This window comes from Phyllobates terribilis, unplaced genomic scaffold (assembly GCF_046119375.1).
Source record: "Phyllobates terribilis strain yellow unplaced genomic scaffold, ASM4611937v1 Scaffold_1__5_contigs__length_1240528914, whole genome shotgun sequence".
Lineage (NCBI taxonomy): Eukaryota > Metazoa > Chordata > Amphibia > Anura > Dendrobatidae > Phyllobates > Phyllobates terribilis.
In genome coordinates, this window is record NW_027362761.1 from 1143876986 (window position 1) to 1143896395 (window position 19410).

Below are 19410 nucleotides of genomic sequence, written 5' to 3' on the forward strand. Positions count from 1 at the left end.
CCTTTGGGGTGTCTTTTTGCTGAGTTTTTGGAGTGGAAACTGAACTCCAAGTTTTTGAGGAGGATTTTATAGACATTCTGCTCCAAAAACTCAGCAAAAAGACTCAGTGTGAACACATCCTATGCCTCTTTTTCTGCCATTTAAAAATGTCAGTTTATGAAAAAAAAAATTCTCTTCTTTTGGTTGCTTCCTGAGCGTTTTTGCATCATTGTTTTCCACCAGTGTTTTTTTGGGGGGGAGGGATAGGGGTAGCATTATGTTCTGGATTTTTGGACGTTTTGTCCCATTGTTTTCCACACAGGTCTTGAGCTTCATTAAGCAATGAATAAAACACTAACATTTTTTGCTGTGAACATCTTTTTACTGTTTTGTGCAGTATTTTTTTGTGGCGTTTTCCACCCAGAAAATGATGGAAAATGATGCAGTGTAAACATATCCTAGGGTTATGTTCACACAGTTTTTTTGTATGTGGATTTTGGAGCAGATCTACTTAAAACCTATGCCAAAAAAGGAACCAAGCTTTAAATTTTAAGGTAAAAAATTAAACAAGTTGGCAACATGGTATTTTCGTAAATTATCTTCCAATTCATTTCAATGGGAGAACACACCAATTGTGCACGTGAAAAAAAAAGCAACAAGCCAATTCTTGAGGTGTTTCTCCTTGAAAGGTTATGTTAAGACAGTTTTTTTCTTATGTTGATTTTTACTGGTAAAAAATCCACACTTAGGCTATGTGCACACAATGTATTTCTCAATCGGATTCTGCCCGGAATCTATTTTCAAAAGCGCTACAATGGTGCCCCATAAAATGAACATAACGCACAGCAATATCAAAATGACTTTGCTGTGCACATGTTCCGTTTTATGTCACAAATATAACCTCTTTAGGGTTCAGAAACCCTAAGGCGGTTGAAAGAAGTGAGATGCTCATTATTCCTGCTGGAATTAGCCTCTATCTAGTCTTGACATTGTAGAGGAAAAGACGCCAGCGGCGGAGTCACTGCAAGAACGACAGCAAGACCACCAGCAAAACTGCTTCAGGAAAATATCCACCGGTGTTTTCCTGAAGCAGTTTCTTCAGGGAAACCTCAGCTGCTGCACCTCGGTCTAAAAGAAGATGTGTGCACATAGCCTAGAAAAAGCCCTTTAAAAAATTCATCAAGGTGTTGATGGCAAAATTGAGCAAAAATGTTGCAACTTTTGGCGTTTTTACTCCAGTTCTTGCCAGCTTTGCCAAGGTGGGTGGATGTTGTTGCTGGAGGGGTCTTGGCGAAGGCCTCCCGGTTAATTTGTTTAAATGTATGCCACTTTAGGATAGAAATGTACTGGAGTAACATTTCGGGCCAGTTATAAGATGCACCCAATTCATTCATTAGTGCCTATTAATGAATTAGGTGCATCTTACACCAGGATTAGTGAATCAAGTTTTCTTGTTGCTTTTTTGACTTTTTTTTACATGGTTTTTCCGTATTGGCGTTTTACGGCTTTAGTTGACTTAGTATTAAAATTTGGAGTGATTTTTTTTTTTACAGAAACATCTTGAGAATTGAGATATCACTTCTTTTTCCATTTGGAATCAAGACATGTGGAATAACAGCACCATGTGCACTATAGGTGTTTGCCAATTGAAGAGAATAAGAAGCTTACAGGGAAACTAAAGTCAGAAAACGTCCTATTTTTTCAATCAGGTTTTTATGTTGAAAGGATTTTGGAAAAAAAATGTTTGCTTGTTTTCAATACCACAATGAGATGATCGAACCCGAAGTTAAAAGTTCGGCATTAGTACTGGACAGGAAGTCTGTTGCAATGTTCGGAGATCCGGGGGAATAGAGAAAGATTGGGGTTCTGGTTCTGGTTCAAGTTCGGGTACAGTTCTACTGTAGTATCCGAACAGAACTTTGGAATAAAGTTTGGGTCGGGTACCATAACTCGAACTTCCACTGGTCCACTCATCCCTAATCACGATTTTTATTAGGAAAACAATTAGTAATCTTGCAATTTTTACTCTGGTCACTGAGGCTATTTTAGACTCACACTTCCTGTCCTTTCAGGAAGAGTTTTCAGCAGGCTTCTTATCAGCACAGACAGGATTACAATGACAAGATTAACACCTGTACACACAGCTGATAAAGCAGCTCCTCCTTTCTGCACAATGAACTTTGCACACGCTCATTAGACACTTCAATACAGAAGATAGTGTCGGGGTCCGAACAGTGTGGCTATGTGCTGTTTCCTGACACAACAGAGCGTTAGAGTCTAAAAAAGCCCCATTGGTCAGTGTGAAAATTGCAAGATTTTTATTGCTAATTTTTAATGCAGATGGTGATAAATAAAAAATGAAAAACATTGCAAAAATATTTTAAAAAATACATTCAACACAAAAACCTGATTTATCAATAGGTCTTTTTCTGATGATAGCTTCCCTTTAATCAACAAGTATTGGAAATGGCTTTTCATTTGGATTCTGGAGTTGAAGTCGCTCGAAAATCCATGTAGAAAATACTGCTTACAGACAAAGTAAAAAGTAGAAAAAATGCTCCAAAACAAAAAAAAAGTGAAATACAGACCAAAAGTTACACCAGAAAAATGTGGGGTTTTAAGCCTTTTTTTTACATGGATTGATCCGATTAATTAAGAATGGTGTTTTGTATTTCAATCTTGATGAAGGATGTGCTGAAGTAAGATGCGCCCAATTCATTGAGAGGCAAGTACCTAATTAATTTGGCGCATGTTTCAGCTGCTGCGCACGAATACAAGAAATGTATGCCAGTATAGGACTAGTGTACACTTCTACTATACTTTAGGAATTTTTCGGACGCGGTTGGCCACCTCACATCCTCTCTGAGCTTTACCCACTTTATACAAATTTTTCGATGACCAGGACTGGGCGGAAACACCAAATTTTATGAGTTGCACAAAAATCTGGCTACATTTCAAGCAGTTTTACGCCATAAAGCTGCCATAAAATGGTTGATAAATCGGCCCCTTTGTGTGAACATACCCTTAACAGCTCTCATAATCCTGTTTTTCTCACTATCACCGTCCATGAATCTTAAGCCCTACATATAAAATATGCCAATGATATTCAGCTCTGCGGAGAAATTTTAAGATGTTTATGGAGAAAATGAAACTGTTCTTCCTTCCAGAAGACACAGATGCTGATCAGTGTGGGTGTTTGCCAGTAAAAAATGCTATTTCTAGTTATCCATACTTGTAAAACAGGCAGATACTTATGAATCATTGCCCGCCTAATGGAGAACAATGTGGGAAGAAATGGTCTGACTAATGTGCTGTGTTCCAGATTCACCTTTATAATTGTGTATGGCCATCTTCCAGTGGATGGTGGACTTATATAGCCTTCAGTGGTTTTGCATAATGACGGATGATCTTAAAGGGGTTGTCAAATATTCAACATTTATCATCTATCCCGAGAATGGGTGCCCAACGTCCCGTCTTTGAATGGTACAGTAGTCCCCCTATTGAAGGCCCAGTGTCCCCTCTGTGAATGGTGCAGTAGTCCCCCCTGTTGACGGCCCAACTTCCCCTCTGTGAATGGTGCAGTAGTCCCCCCTGTTGACAGCCCAACTTCCCCTCTGTGAATGGTGCAGTAGTTCCCCTGTTGAAGGCCCAATGTCCCCTCTGTGAATGGTGCAGTAGTCCCCCTGTTGAAGGTCCAATGTCCCCTCTGTGAATGGTGCAGTAGTCCCCCTGTTAAAGGCCCAATGTCCCCTCTGTGATTGGTGCAGTAGTCCCCTCTGTTGACAGCCCAACTTCCCCTCTGTGAATGGTGCAGTAGTTCCCCTGTTGAAGGCCCAATGTCCCCTCTGTGATTGGTGCAGTAGTCCCCCCTGTTGACAGCCCAACTTCCCCTCTGTGAATGGTGCAGTAGTCCCCCTGTTGAAGGCCCACTGTCCCCTCTGTGATTGGTGCAGTAGTCCCCCCTGTTGACAGCCCAACTTCCCCTCTGTGATTGGTGCAATAGTCCCCCCTGTTGAAGGCCCACTGTCCCCTCTGTGAATGGTGCAGTAGTCCCCCCTGTTGACAGCCCAACTTCCCCTCTGTGAATGGTGCAGTAGTCCCCCCTGTTGACAGCCCAACATCCCCTCTGTAAATGGTGCAGTAGTCCCCCTGTTGAAGGCCCAGTGTCCCCTCTGTGAATGGTGCAGTAGTCCCCCCTGTTGACAGCCCAACATCCCCTCTGTAAATGGTGCAGTAGTCCCCCCTGTTGACAGCCCAACATCCCCTCTGTGAATGGTGCAGTAGTCCCCCCTGTTGAAGGCCCAATGTCCCCTCTGTGAATGGTGCAGTAGTCCCCCTGTTGAAGGCCCAATGTCCCCTCTGTGAATGGTGCAGTAGTCCCCCTGTTGAAGGCCCAATGTCCCCTCTGTGAATGGTGCAGTAGTCCCCCTGTTGAAGGCCCAATGTCCCCTCTGTGAATGGTGCAGTAGTCCCCCTGTTGAAGGCCCAATGTCCCCTCTGTGAATGGTGCAGTAGTCCCCCTGTTGAAGACCCAATGTCCCCTCTGTGAATGGTGCAGTAGTCCCCCCTGTTGACAGTAGTGATCACACATGCTCACTGCTCCATTCTCTTGGTGGACTTTGGAACACCTTGTCTTGTGTTCAGAGACACGGGGTCCCAAAATCGTACATTTGTCACCTATCTGCTGTCTATGAGATTGGTGGTCGTATGTGCTTATGAGTCCAACACATACCATCCCTAAACTGGACTATATCTGACAGTATGGTTGCTAGGGATACACCGCCTAACAACGGCAATCTTTCAATGAATGAGAATGTCCCTAGCAACCATTTTATCCCTTATTAGGTCTGATTTTATACTGAAGTCAAAATGAGCACATGCTGTTCTCTTCTGCCGTTACTTTATTCTTATCAAGACTATGTCAGAGCCATTAAATCAGTAGATAATAACAAACTAAGGAGATTTATCAAAGCTAGGCCAATGGCCATGTGGAACAGTTGCCTATCACAACCAATCACATCACAGTTTACATTTTCAAAAGGGCTTATGAGAAATGAAAGTTGGAAGCTGACTGGTTGCTTAGCGCAACTGCTCCATGTTGCACTAGTTTTAGATCTCCCATTATGTCTGATACTAAACCATCTACTAAAACATGAACTAATCACCAGCAATCCCGCACCGCCCGTCATGTTTCCTGTTTTACGTACAATACACATGATGTGGCTTTCTGTACATCACTATTACTGCACCCACATGTTGTAGCTAGGGCTCTACAAAGATTCTCATGGGAAAAGACAGTTACCCAATAGAAGTAACAGTCTAGCCTTAAAGGAAATGTGTCTTCAGAAAATGATCGATTGTTTAAATCAGTCTTTTATGTTATTTTATGGGGGGTTAATGTTGCAAACATTGCTGTGTGGAAATGAGTTTCTTTAATTTTCCATATCACTATCTATATAAAGCAGGTGAAAAAAGTATTGAACACGTCATCACCTATTGTCTAAGTAAATATATTTCTAAAGGTACTATTGACATGAAATTCTCACCAGATGTCGGTAACAACCCATCCATGCTTACTGAAATTTATTCAAGACATCTCCTGTATGGAGAAACTAGTCGCAGGCATTTCTCAAATGTTATTTTGACCCATTTTTCCACACAAACACTCTTCAAATCCAGAAGGTCCCGTGGGCTCCTTCTATGAACTCTTGAGCTTTAGTTCCTTCCATACATTTTCTATTGGATTCAGGTCAGGTGATCGGCTCGACCATTCTAGCAGCTTTATTTTCTTTTTTTCTGAAACCAATTGAGAGTTTCCTTGGCTGTGTGTTTGGGATCATTGTCTTGCTAAAATGTCCACCCTCGTTTCATCTTCATCATCCTGGTAAATGGCAGCAGATTTTTTCAAGAATGCCTCAGTACATTTGTCCATTCATCCTTTCTTCAATCATATGAAATTTGCCACTGCTGTATGCTAAAAAACAGCCTCACACCATGATGTTCTCACCTTCAAACTTCACTGTTGGTATGGTGTTTTGGGATGATATGCAGTGCCTTTTGGCCTCTAAATATGGTGTGTATTATGGTATATGGAATTCAAAGAGTTCAATTTTGGTCTCGTCTGACCAGACTATATTCTTCCAGTATTTCACAGGCTTGTCTAAATGTTGTTGAGCAAACTTTAAACGCGCTTGAACATGCTTTTTGTTCAGCAATGGAGTCTTACATTGTGAGCGTGCATACAGGTCATGGAGGTTGAGTGCATTACTTATTGTTTTCTTTGAAATAATTGTACCTGCTGATTCTGTTTAGCTCTCCACAGGTGGTCCTCGGCTCTTGGACAACTCTTCTGATAATTATTTTCGCTACTCTGTCTGAAATCTTGCGGGGAGCACCTGGTCGTGGCCTGTTTATGGTAAAATGCTGTTCTTTGCACTTCTGGATTATGGCCCCAGCAGTGCTCACTGGAACCTACAATAGTTTAGAAATTCTTCTGTAACCAATGCCATCAGTATGGTTTGCAATAGTAAGGTTGCGAAGGTTTTGAGACAGCTCACTGGTTTTACCCATCATGAGATGTTTCTTGTGTTGCACCTTGGTAATGAGACACCTTTTTATAGGCCATCAGATGAACCAGCTGATATTATTTTTCACTAAGTGGCAGGATTGCTTTCTAATTACTGATAGATTTCAGCTGGTTTCATGACTTTCCATGGCTTTTTCTACTTCTCTTCATGTATCCAATACTAATTCCCTGTGTCATTTCTCATTATTACACATAATTTAATTTATGGACATCTATGGTTTCATTTCTTTGCCTGTGTGGATTGGATGAGTTCTTATCGACATCTGGTGAGAATTTCATGTCAATAACACCTTTAGAAATATATTTACAGCACTTAGAAAATTGGTGACGTGTTCGAAACTTATTTCACCCTCTGTATAAAGAAGACTTTTCATGACCCTCATTATCATCAGATATGATTACATTATTAATATAAAGTAAATAAGACAGGATCAACCATTGGATAGATAATGGTCACAGCTGACCAGCTCCTCTTTGCTTAAAAAAACCTTTGCAGGGTTTAGAGCATGCCCTGGTTATACATCTGTACAAATAGGGTTAGAGTCAGTCTGTTGCTGAAAATGTCCACGTGAAGAACAGGAAGTAAGAGTTTAATATTAGGCCTTGAGGCCAATGTAAAAATTACATATTTTTTTTAATATATATAAATATTAAAAAAATTACATTTTTTGTAAATACATTGAACATAAAAAACCTGATTTAAACAGTAGGCAATTTTCTGAAAACTCTTTACCTTTGAAACTAATCAGGACCTCCTTCTATTAATTCTCGCTCTGGGGTACCCAGTGTATCCAGAGACATTACTGATTAGCCCACTAAAATGAGAGAACTTCTTCTTTACCCTGCAATGTTGTCATATTCTCCTGCCAATAACAGATTGTAACATGGGGTCCGAGCAGTAGAACTCCTTACAAATTCTCGAAAAGCCCAAAAAGTCCAACTTACCTGAACCTTTCTGATTAACTTGGTTCCACAGATGTAATAAGATGGCATGATGATCAGCTGGTCTTCCATCTTTTATCCCTGGCAATTTTGGGGTACATGATGGCTGTACAAGCGAATAGGTGTAAAAACCACATTAAGTTATATGCACACTAAAAAAATGGCCGCTTGGGAAAAATGCCCACACAGAAAATTGTCTTCACACAAAATTGTTTGCATATTATTAGGTGATTTGTAGAGTTGACAAAAAAATTCACAGGACCCTGGTTCAGTGACCATGTTAGTAGTCCATGGCCGCTGGATCAGAGCCCTGCGAACCTCTGTCTAACTGTGGCACCTCTTCTGTTTTGTAGACCCCATGAGGTCAATCGTGCAGGGCTTATTAATCAGAAGAGGCCACAGGGGATGACATGGCTAGTAGGAGGTGTGCAGGCTCTGGTCTGGTGGCCACTGGACCAAGATCTTACCAATCTTTTTGCTGAACTCTAGTGGTGTGGTTTGTTCTGTGTGTAATTTTTATGTGGGCCTTTTTCCTTTGTCTTTGTTTCTGGTTACCCTATGTAATGTATGGATGCGAGAAGTCCGCCAGAGTAGGAACTATTCTTACAAAGTGGTTGAGGGCATCATATAGAGGGATCTCGCTCTGTAACATTCATACACCCTTGTAGGACATATGGACAGGAGACACCAATAAGAAACCTGTTACAACACTGGCCACCATAAGGATTAGGCCATATCTATCAATCTCTATTTGGTTGTACTGCAACTGGATTTCAATCTGACATGTGATTTTACTACTTTTCAGAAAAAAAATTGTCGCGCAGTTTTTGCGGCTTAATCTGCTCCACTGCAAAAACCTCATTTATATTAGCAAGCATTCATATGTTAATTAAAAAGCTGAAAATGTCTTCAAAGATGGAGGCCTTCTTCCAATACTAAACTGGTTGTATAACATAAACAATATGTTTGAAGACCCCTCAGCGGACCCGGCTCACAGTCCTGGAGGTCTAGTTCTTGAGATTTATTGAATAATCATGTTCCTCATCTTTTCATTACAGCTTCCAGGAGATCCATGGGGGAGGAAATTAACATGGATCCAGATAGTGGAAAGGTAATATTGGACCAGTTGTCAGGTCAGGTATAATTAGTGGCAGGGGCTGTGTCCGTAGAGTCCCATGGAAAGAGTTAGATCCTTTAGAAATATGTTGTCAAAATGATCACTATATTTATATCAGGTTTCTAAAAATGTAAAAAATTGTGCAACTTATGGAACAAAAATTCTTGTGACCAATTGTTATTGACGTACAAAAAGGAGCATTGAGACCATAGACCCATTACTGATGATTATTGCGATATTGATATGAGATAATAACCTTATCTACACCCGATATCCTTAACGGCAATAAGTACGAGTATCCAAAATGGTCCATAGGAAAGTATTAGGTCTTATCAGGGATTCAACAATTGACCTGGGGGGCCTTGTAATGCAGTGTAGGTCCACCATAACCACCTGCAGAAGCGAATTCCAAATATTCATTGATTGGGGTTTATTTTGGTCTCTAGTGTCACTTTTTTTTCCTTTTTTTTGGTCTACCACTTCCCTTTTTCCACAATGATCTCTAACTACATCTCACCAGTAAGTAGAGATTGGTCACCTTGGCCTCATTGCCTCTATTCCCACTACCCCATTAGTTACAGCTACAGTACAGTGCAAAAGTTTTAGGCAACTGTGGAAAAATGCTGCATAGTAAGAATGGTTTCAGAAATAGAAGTGTTAATTATTTATTTTTATCAATTTGACAAATTGCAAAGTGAAAAAACAATAGAGAAATCTAAATCACATCAATATTTGGTGTGACCACCTGTTACGATACAGCTTATAATCTTAATCAGCCAGACGTTTAGATTTGTTAATCCAAGAGAAATACACTATTATCTTTGTGTTGACTTGTAAATGTATGTGTATTTCTGTGGCTGGGGAAGGTCAGATCAGTATTTGTATAACCCTGATTGTCGTCTCCTCTTTGATTCTGAAACAATGATGTTGATTTAAATAGCCACCTACTATACCAACTATGTAAATTGATTAGCTCAAACAATGAGACCTTAGCCCTGTGAGTAATTCCCTCCCTAACACCTTGACCTGTAGATGTGTACTTAAAAAGGACATGTGCTTTTGTAGCAGTCAGACTTGTCACAGAGATTAGAAAGAGACTTTACAAGGAGAATCAAAGATCAGACTCTCTTCACACCATCAGGTTGGTAGAATGGCTTTACCCAAAGAGACACAGATTTGGATTATGTATGATTCTGACCTAAGGGTATATGGCCCTGACTGGAAAGATAGGGATCTGCTCCATTGACCATCAGATAGACCATGGATACATTTGGGGAGACCAGGTTGGGACGATGAAGTCACCTGTCCCCATGGATATGTTGTTTGGGGTTGCCAGGTGGGACCCTCCAGTCGCCTGGAACTCATGGAGACATTCGGAGAAGCCAGATTGGGACCAGCCGGTCATCTAGCCCAATGGAAACTCTCGGAGAGGCCAGGGTGGAACCCTTGGGTATCCTGGCCTTGTACCTCGATGGACTACTAACTTTCTAAGCTTGCCGCTACCTTCTCCCTGTGGGGGCCGAACAGAAGTGGGGGGCCACTGATAATAGTGACTGGTAGTGGCCCTGGAAGTCCCAAAGTCGCAGTTGTTCTATCTCAGGCGGGCCAGCAGAAGGGTGGGACTGTGTAATGTTGTACCATCTTATGTATTTGCTGGGACTATTCTATGTGTTTATTGTCCGCTTTGTGGTTCAATGAAGTATTGCCACACTGTTTTTCCCTCACCCTGTGTTGTCTGAGTGGTATTAAACCCAAGACTCTGTGTCTTCACACCACACTTTGCCTTCAAAACAGCATAAAAGCATTGACTCTTCTACGCACACTTGTACACAATTTTTGAAGAAATTCAGCGGGGAAGTTGTTCCAAACATCTTAGAGAACTTACCACACATCTTCTGTGGATGTAGGCTGGCGCAAATCCTTCTGTCACTTCAAGGATTTGTGCAAGCCTACATCCACAGAAGTTCTGTAGTAAGTTCTCCATGATGTTTGAAAAAAAAACCCTGATGAGTTCCTTCAAAAACTGCATGGAAGTGTACCTAGAAGAATTGATGCTGTTTTGAAAGCAGAGGGTGGTCACGCCAAATATTGATTTGATTTAAATTTTTGTTTGGCTCATTTACTTTGAGACAGAAGGATTTGCACAAGCCCACGCCTACAAAAGATCTGTGGTTAGTTTTCCAAGGTGTTTGAACAATTTCTTAGCGTAGTTCCTTTAAAAACTGTAGGAAAGTGTACCTAGAAGAATCGATGACTTGATGCTGTTTTGAAGGCAAAGGACGGTCACACCCAATATTGATTTGATTTAGGTTTCTCTTTTGATTATTCACCTTACATTTTGTTAATTGCTCACAACTAATCCACTATTTTTTAAAGCATTTTTACTTTGCAACATTTTTCCACACCTGCCTAAAACATTTTCACAGTAATATACGTCTAGATGAAATCATTCTAATTGACATGACTTATCCCCTTAGATAAAATCTAGTTGGCTGAATCTCAAAGGGGACATGGATGGCCAAAGTAACTCACCAGAGGCAGACACACGATCACTTTGCCTAAGTTCTGGAAACTACAGAGATTTTTCCCAGAGGAATCCAGGGGAGCCTTACTCTCGTAAGTTATTTTATATTCTGCTTAGATGCATCAGTTGCCACATTGACATGAGGGGGACATAAAGTTGTAGTGGATTTATGCATCATGACATTATTTTTTTCTTCATGCTAAAAAAAAAAAGTGCATATATAATATATAGCACTCTAATTGAAGCAGCAGCGCACTCGAAAGAGCCACCCAATGATAGGACTGTAGAATGAGCGTGACTTTTTTCTTTTCTTACAGGATATAAAATATATAAAATGACATCCAAGAAACCTTGTGTATCGCTTTTGTATGATGAGATAATTTATTTTCTTGTATTTTGGTGTACAGGGTTACCTTACTCCAAGTCTGCATCCCTACCAGGATATGGTAAAAACGGCCTCAATCGAGTGAGTCAAAATGAACAATACTGTTTCTTTTTCATTTATGTTCACATGGTCTTCCCAGGTTTGCTATATATAGTCCTTTTTACAACCATACTTTCTTTTCCATATTAACTATGATTGTATTGTCAGTATATATCATTTGTCCAGGTGAAGAATCTTCATAGGATCCTTGATTTGGTATTGTACATGCATTAGAGCAGATATGTCATCAGATTTTACAATACAAACTGCATACATTAGTAAATGAACCTTGTAGACCTGGTGAGGCTGGTGTACTTACTTTCAAAATCCATGGCAGAAAGTTTTCAGGTCTGATATTGAGAAAAGGATCTTTTGAGTCCAGTAGAGCTAAAAGACTTAGGGCCCTTTCACACTACGTTCTTTCCCATGTTCAATGGCCCAGGCAGAACTTATGTCCAAACCCCCCTGCAAAACGGGATTCATGAGTATGCGCCAACAGGGCCATTGACTATAATGATGCAGACGAAGTCAACCGTGTGTTCTGTTGTGCATCATTTTCGGCCATATACGCCTATTGGAGGCAAACGCCAAGACTTGGTTTACTACGTCTAGCTGTCTACCTGCAATAGGCGTATATGGCCGAAAATGATGCCCGAGAGAGCCCACAGTGACTCCATCAGCACCATTATAGTCAATGGCCCTGTCTTCGCCAACGGGACCACTGAACGTGGGAAAGAACACAGTGTGAAAGGGGCTTTACTCTAATATAAGGCTGGGAACATTTTTAAAAAGAATTATACAGCCATTGTGACACCGATCTCATCAGGTCTGAGAGGTCGATCTAAGAATGTATGCAGCTTATATGGTGAAACCTGGTGACAGATCTGCTCCAGGATTTAAAGGTGCCTTTGATAGAGGAGACACTTTGAATAGTTTTTCCCACCATCAGCATTTACAGCATATTGATTCGGTATGCCATTAATAACTTGCATGATGGTGGTCATTTAATAACCTGTGGAGACCGCCTGACTGTGCACACAGAACAATTGATAATAGATCATTCTGTGCACATAGACTGTCATTATTTCAGCAACAACTTCCATAAAGCTTTCTAAATATGTGTATAGTGTAGTGCAATGCATTAAAATACATACCAGTCACTGCAATCCCCGATTTCCAGCTCTGCAACGGTCCTCTTCTGACTGATAAGACTACAGTTCTGACTGGCCCAGACCACACTGGGGTTTATGTGTGAATCAGAAGTCACTTATAAGTTATGTTCACACATTGCTTTTTTCTGCAGCCGAAACCTGATCGCTTGGCAGTATAAAAGCTACAGTCAAAACGCAGGTTTTGCTGCCTTTTTTTTGCTGGTTTTCTTGCTGCATATTTGCTGCATTTTTTGCTGCGTTTTTCAGGATCCCAAAGTCCAGCTTTGCTTCCACCACAGAAGCATGAACAATACAAGGTGTTAAAATAGTGACTATTCTGAACAAAAAAGCTAGATTCATGTATGAAGTACAGCCATGAACTAAGGTTACAGAGTTCATGAAAAAATACACAATTGCAAATGTAAAACAGCGGGGGGAAGTTAAATTGGGTGGGCAGTGTTTCCCCTTGCATTGCTTACATTGGTAGGCCATTGAATTGGTCGGGCATTGTTACTTTTCACACATTGGTAGGGCATTGAATTGGTCGGGCATTGTTACTTTTCACACATTGGTAGGGCATTGAATTGGCCGGCTTTGTTCCTTTTCACACATTGGTAGGGCATTGAGTTGGTAGGGCATTGAGATGGTAGAGCATTTTCCTTTTCACATATTGGTAGGGCATTCAATTGGTCAGCATTGTTCCTCTTCACACTTTGGTAGGGCATTGAATTGGTCGGGTATTGTTCCATTTCACACATTGGTAGGGCATTGAATTGGTTGGGCATTGTTCCTCTTCACACATTGGTAGGGCATTGAATTGGTTGGGCATTGTTCCTTTTCACACATTGGTAGGGCATTGAATTGGTCGGGCATTGTTCCTTTTCACACATTGGTAGGGCATTGAATTGGTCGGGCATTGTTCCTTTTCACACATTGGTAGGGCATTGAATTGGTCGGGCATTGTTCCTTTTCACACATTGGTAGCGCATTGAATTGGTCGGGCATTGTTCCATTTCACACATTGGTAGGGCATTGAATTGGTTGGGCATTGTTCCTTTTTACACATTGGTAGGGCATTGAATTGGTCGGGCATTGTTCCTTTTCACACATTGGTAGCTCATTGAATTGGTCGGGCATTGTTCCATTTCACACATTGGTAGGGCATTGAATTGGTTGGGCATTGTTCCTTTTTACACATTGGTAGGGCATTTAATTGGTCAGCATTGTTCCTTTTCACACATTGGTAGGGCATTGAATTGGTCGGACATTGTTACTTTTCACACATTGGTAGAGATTGAATTGGTCGATCATTGTTCCTTTTCACACATTGGTAGGGCATTGAATTGGTCGGGCATTGTTACTTTTCACACATTGGTAGGGCATTGAATTGGTTGGGGATTGTTCCTTTTCACACATTGGTAGGGTATTGAGTTGGTAGGGCATTATTTGTAGCGCCCCGAGGGTTCGGTCGCTACAGGGGTATTGCACCTCAGACCAGAGGTGTGATATTCCACTCCCAGGTAAGGATGGAGTATGGACCAGGGCTCAGTTAGCTGCATACAGCACACACACCCCATTTCCGAGGGACAGCTCAACGGTGCTCCCACTAGACATAAGTGCAGGCACGACCGACTATGTCCCTGCCTGGAGTGGGGAGGGGGGTGGAACACCCAGTGATGTAGGGGCAGAAAGGGGTTGGTTCCTGAGCGTAGGAAGGAGCTTATTGGTTGCTGGTCACCTGGGCTCATGGTCAGAGGGAGGTATAAAAGGTGGGCACCATCTTAGATCTAGGTTCTGTCCAGAGAGGAGAAGACAGGGAGTAGAGGCTCTGTAGGAGCTCTACTCCAGAAGGGCCTAGTGAGAGGCTGAGGAGGAGGTGAAGGGGAGCTGAGATTTTGGCTCATCTCAGCTCCAAGAAAAAGGAACAGAAAGGAACAGAAACAGAAAGGAACTGCAAAGAAAGAGAGAGAGAAACAGAAGGGCTCAGGAACAAGAAGGTGGAAGGGACCCTAAGAACCCACGAGAATCCAGGGTGAAGGGTCAGGCAGATTAAGGGTACCGGATCCCAAGTTGGTGGAGGAGAAACTACCCTCAGCCAAAGACCGGTCGTCGTGATCATTTATTGGTGCGACACCTCATCAAACCTGCTAGGAAGGCACCATATAGGACAGCGGAGGACGGGGCCCACGTTTACCCGCACAAGTCCGCGGCAGCTGGACAAAAGTGGGTCACTGGTGAGGCAGGCCAGAGAAAGGATTAAAGGGGGTCCTGTGCCATGCTCCTGAACTGCCTGGGAGTTGACCGAGCCCCTCACCTGGTGGACGCAGCACGGCTCGGGCAGTCATTCCCTGCAGAAGTGACTTGGATATTAACCGTGAGTAAAGACCCTGGACTGTAACTTGTTGTCCGTGTGCTCCTTCGCTCCTCCGGCACTACCGGTACTGGGACCTTCACCACCATCACTCCCACCATCCACTACACTGCCCTGGGGCCGCACTCTTCCCGTGGGGAGTCACATTACCCTAGCTGCACACCTCATCAGCCCCAGCGGTCTGCATGCAGCGGCGGTTCCTAATAACCGCAATCCACGGGTGGCGTAGTCGGACATTATCTGAAGCACGTAGCAGACTACCATTGGCCTGACCACCCTGAGCCGCGGGACTGGGCTGCCACTACTACTACCCCCATCGTTCCCCTATCGCCCGGATCCGCGTGCCCCACGGCCCAGGGGGCGAGTCAGCTTTACTTTAACACATGTAGCTAATTTAATTAAACTGTACTAACACTAACATCCATGCTCATGGACCATACCAAGACATTATGGTTTAAACTTGGGAAAATCACAAAAATAAATGGATTTCACATCCTGATGTACCTGCGTTTTTTTTCACAAAAAACGCTTCTAAAACTGATGGCAATGTTTTTGCTGCATTTTTGCTGCTTATTTGCACTTACTTAAAAATTGACATGCTGAAGTTTTCAACAATACAGCAGTTTTCCAATGCAGTCAGGAAAAAAAACCAATGTGTGTGCATGAGATTTCTGAAATCTCATAGCTTTTACTGGTCCTGTAAAAAGTAGCTTTTAATTTGCATTAAAAAAGCAGCAAAAACGCAGCGTGTGAACAAAGCCTTACAATGTAAACCTATGACGCTTCAGCTTTTCTAAAGAAGATATATAAAAATCTATATAAAAAAGCTTTAATTTCACCAATCATAAATAGCAAAATGTAAAAAAAAAATTTGCTATTGCCAAATGCATAACTGCTCAAACTAATAAAGTATAAAAATATTTATCCCATAAAGTAAGCGTCAGAACAAAAGAAAACGAAATGCCAAAATTGCCGTTTCCTGGGGATTTTTTTATTACAACACTTCCCTCCCAAAAATAAACTAAAAAGCAATCAAAACATCTTAGGAGCTCAATACGATATTAATAAAAACTAGGGGTCAATACTCAAAAAACAAGCCCTATATGAATAGAAAAATTAAACATTTCAGAAAGTGGTGACCTGATTTTTTTTGTGAATTTTTTAAAACATTAAAATATAAAAAATTCTTTGTAAGTTTGATATCACACTGAAGAATCGTGCATTTTGTAAAGTCATTTTGTCAATGAATGTCATAAAAATAAAAACAATGAGGAAATTGTGTATATAACAATGGGGAAATTGCGACGTTTTTTTTTTTTGCAATTTTTTTCATAACATGATAAGTTGAATGGTGCTATTCAAACCTACTAGTCATCCCAGAAGAAACAAACCCTCATACGGCTATGTTGATAAGGAAATCAAAAACTTTTGGCTCTTGGAGAAGGGGAGGAAATTAAAAAATGAGAAATTGTTTGGTCCTTTAAAGGAAATGATCATCAGAAAATATCCTATTGTTTAAATCAAGTTTTGGTTTCCAATGTATTTTTATTTTTTGGCAATGTTTTTTTTACATTTTACAATCTGTATTAAAAATAAAAATAGAAATCTTGCAATTTTCACACTGGCCACTAGGTTTTTTTTTTTTAGAGTCTAACTTCCTGTTGTTTCAGAAAAAAAAAACAAATTAGCCAAAATGGTCATACTCTGACCCTATCTTTTGTATTGAAACCTCCAATGTTTAAAGGTCATTGGGAAGGGAGGGGAACAGGCAGAGCTGTGATATTGGCTATTGTGATTGGTGGATCCTGTGTTATCAGCTGTGTATAGAGGTGTTACCTGTCATTGTAGTCCTGCCTCTGATGATAAGGAGTATGCTGAAAACTGTTTCTGAAATGACAGGGAGTAAGAATCTAAAAAAGCCCCAGTGGATAGTGTGAAAATTGCAAGATTTACTAATTTTCTTTTTCACTTGATTGTGATATGAAAAAATTATGATTTAAAAAAAAAAATGACAACAATTTTTAAATAATAAATGGAACACAAAAACTTGGTTTAAACAATAGGTCATTTTCTGATGATTGTTTTCTGTAAGGGGTTAAATGTAATTAGGTTCATAGGAGGCACCTTACAGAAGTCTTCTGTACTGAAGCATCTAATGAGCGTGTGCAGCCAATAGAGCTGATGTGATCCTTGCAATGTAAATGATTTATAGATCATACATTTATACTATACCATTAAAAAACAATGTGGGGTACAACAGAAGTGCAGGCACAATAAAAGAACCATTCCTGTTATTAGTAATGAAACATTTCTCCTGCCTGGTCCCTGGATATTTGGTTTTACATTTGTCTAACATTATAAATGAAAAACAATAAAAAAAATAAAAAATCAGCTTTACTGATGTTTTGTCTTTATTTCCAGGCTGCCAACTTTGGTCAGTACCATTTGGATGATGATACCAGCTGGGGCATGAAAGGTATGGTATCATCTAATTCATATTTTTTCTATTTGTTGTATGTTAATGTGCTTTATGTATGTAGAAATTTCCGCTATATATATTTACTCTAGAAATATATAATCAAGTAAATAGCTAAGAATATCAAACTAGTCATTAGTAGTAGAATTGGTTGTACTGACGGGCTTTGTGACTCTCAACATGGTGCCGTCGTAAGAAACTACGCCGCTGAAGATATTTTTGAGCTGTAATAAGAAAGTAATGAAATAATAGGTGAAACCATTCAATGATTAGGTGCAACGTTCTAAAACTCCTCTGACTCCACATTTATGGTCTATACTGGCTATGTGAAGAATCTCCAGTTGCATTTTTAGCCTCTGTCTACTGCCTCCTGCTTGTATGAGCTGACAGGGAGAAACTTATCACAAGCAGAAGTCAGGGTGACATTCTGAAACTGCATTACATAAGATTCATTGATGCTCTGGGGTGTGAATCAGTGAGTATATGTCACTGATCTGTCACTGCTGTCATAAAATAGGAGCAGAAGCGATATGATTAGATTGTGTCCCCAACCAAGCCAGTAGCATCATGGAAAATGTCATCTGCATTAGGGAAACCATAATAGAGGAATACACAAGAGCCACATTATTCTGTAACATTATTCTGAGATATATAGGCAAAGTGTTTCTTCTATATCTTGTGTCTACACTTTAAACACTTATTATATCTCAAGTTCAGCTTATAGTATATGAAAGGTTTCCAGACAGGAATTACATTTTTTGTTGCTGGGGGCCTAGAATTAATTAACCTCCCAAAATGTAAATTAATAGTCACAAGTCCCTCTATAAAAAAAAAACGTTACTCTTTGCATTGGTCTCCACACTTATATGGGGTGAGGTCCCCATTAGCAGACCTCCTTATACTTGACACTGCAATCACACTATTTGTCTAGTCTTATGTAAATAGTAACTTCCTCACCTATGTAATGTCTTTTTTTCATATACATACAGTGCAGATTGTGGTAATTACATTGTAGATTAATGTCTTCTCATTAGGTAACATAAATATAATCTGAAAGGAACATAAACTAGCGGGTTTCACCAGCAAATATTGTGTGCACGCTCATCGTTCTCATATGGGTGATTTCCCATAGTTTATGCACAGGTCAAAAATGTAGATAATGTAATGAAGACTTTCCATAGACACAAGATAATCCCATGTGTGCTCTGATATCATGACATATGGAAAGAGAACAGAAAACATACGTCATAAGTTAAGACTTCTTGTAGAACACTTCATTACCATATTTTGCATCCTTCTCTTTCACACACCATGCTACAGTCAGTTCATAGTCAGTTCATAGTCCTTTAGAAGATGCTTTCAACTGCTGCTCAACCAAGATCCGTACTCTGTTTACAAAAAAAAAAATCAGTAGGGGAATTACCCTGAGAGCAAAGAAGCCCGGAAAGGGGAATTACCCTACTCTGATTGTTTGTTAATACAGTAGACTAAGGATCTTGGCTGAGCAGCAGTTGAAAGCAGCTTCTAAAAGAGTATGAATTGGCCAAACATTTCAGTATGATGTATGGGAGAGAAGAAAGCAAAATAAAGTAATGAAGTATATTGCAAAAATTCACAACTTTGCATTGCCTGGAGGTAGAGTTGGTGCAAATCGATTTGCAGGACCCAGTCCATCGGCCAAGTCAGTAATATATAGCCACTGGATTGGAGCTCTCCAAATTGCCTCCTACCTGCCGACATCTCTGGCTCTTCTTTTTAACCCCTGCGCCAGTTTCCATTTTTGCATTTTTGTTATTTGCTCCCCTTCTTCCCAGAGCCATAACTTTTTTATTTTTCTGTC

General features: G+C 40.6%; 1 protein-coding gene across 1 annotated transcript in view; it reads left to right on the forward strand.

The window, feature by feature from the left end:
• ABLIM2 (actin binding LIM protein family member 2) overlaps nt 1-19410 on the forward strand; it is a 197085-nt gene that overhangs the window by 159663 nt on the left and 18012 nt on the right. The window contains exons 16-19 of the mRNA XM_073647851.1: nt 8566-8618; nt 11102-11240; nt 11556-11614; nt 17516-17570. Of these exons, the coding sequence (XP_073503952.1) occupies nt 8566-8618; nt 11102-11240; nt 11556-11614; nt 17516-17570 (306 nt within the window). The remainder of the gene's footprint in view (nt 1-8565; nt 8619-11101; nt 11241-11555; nt 11615-17515; nt 17571-19410) is intronic.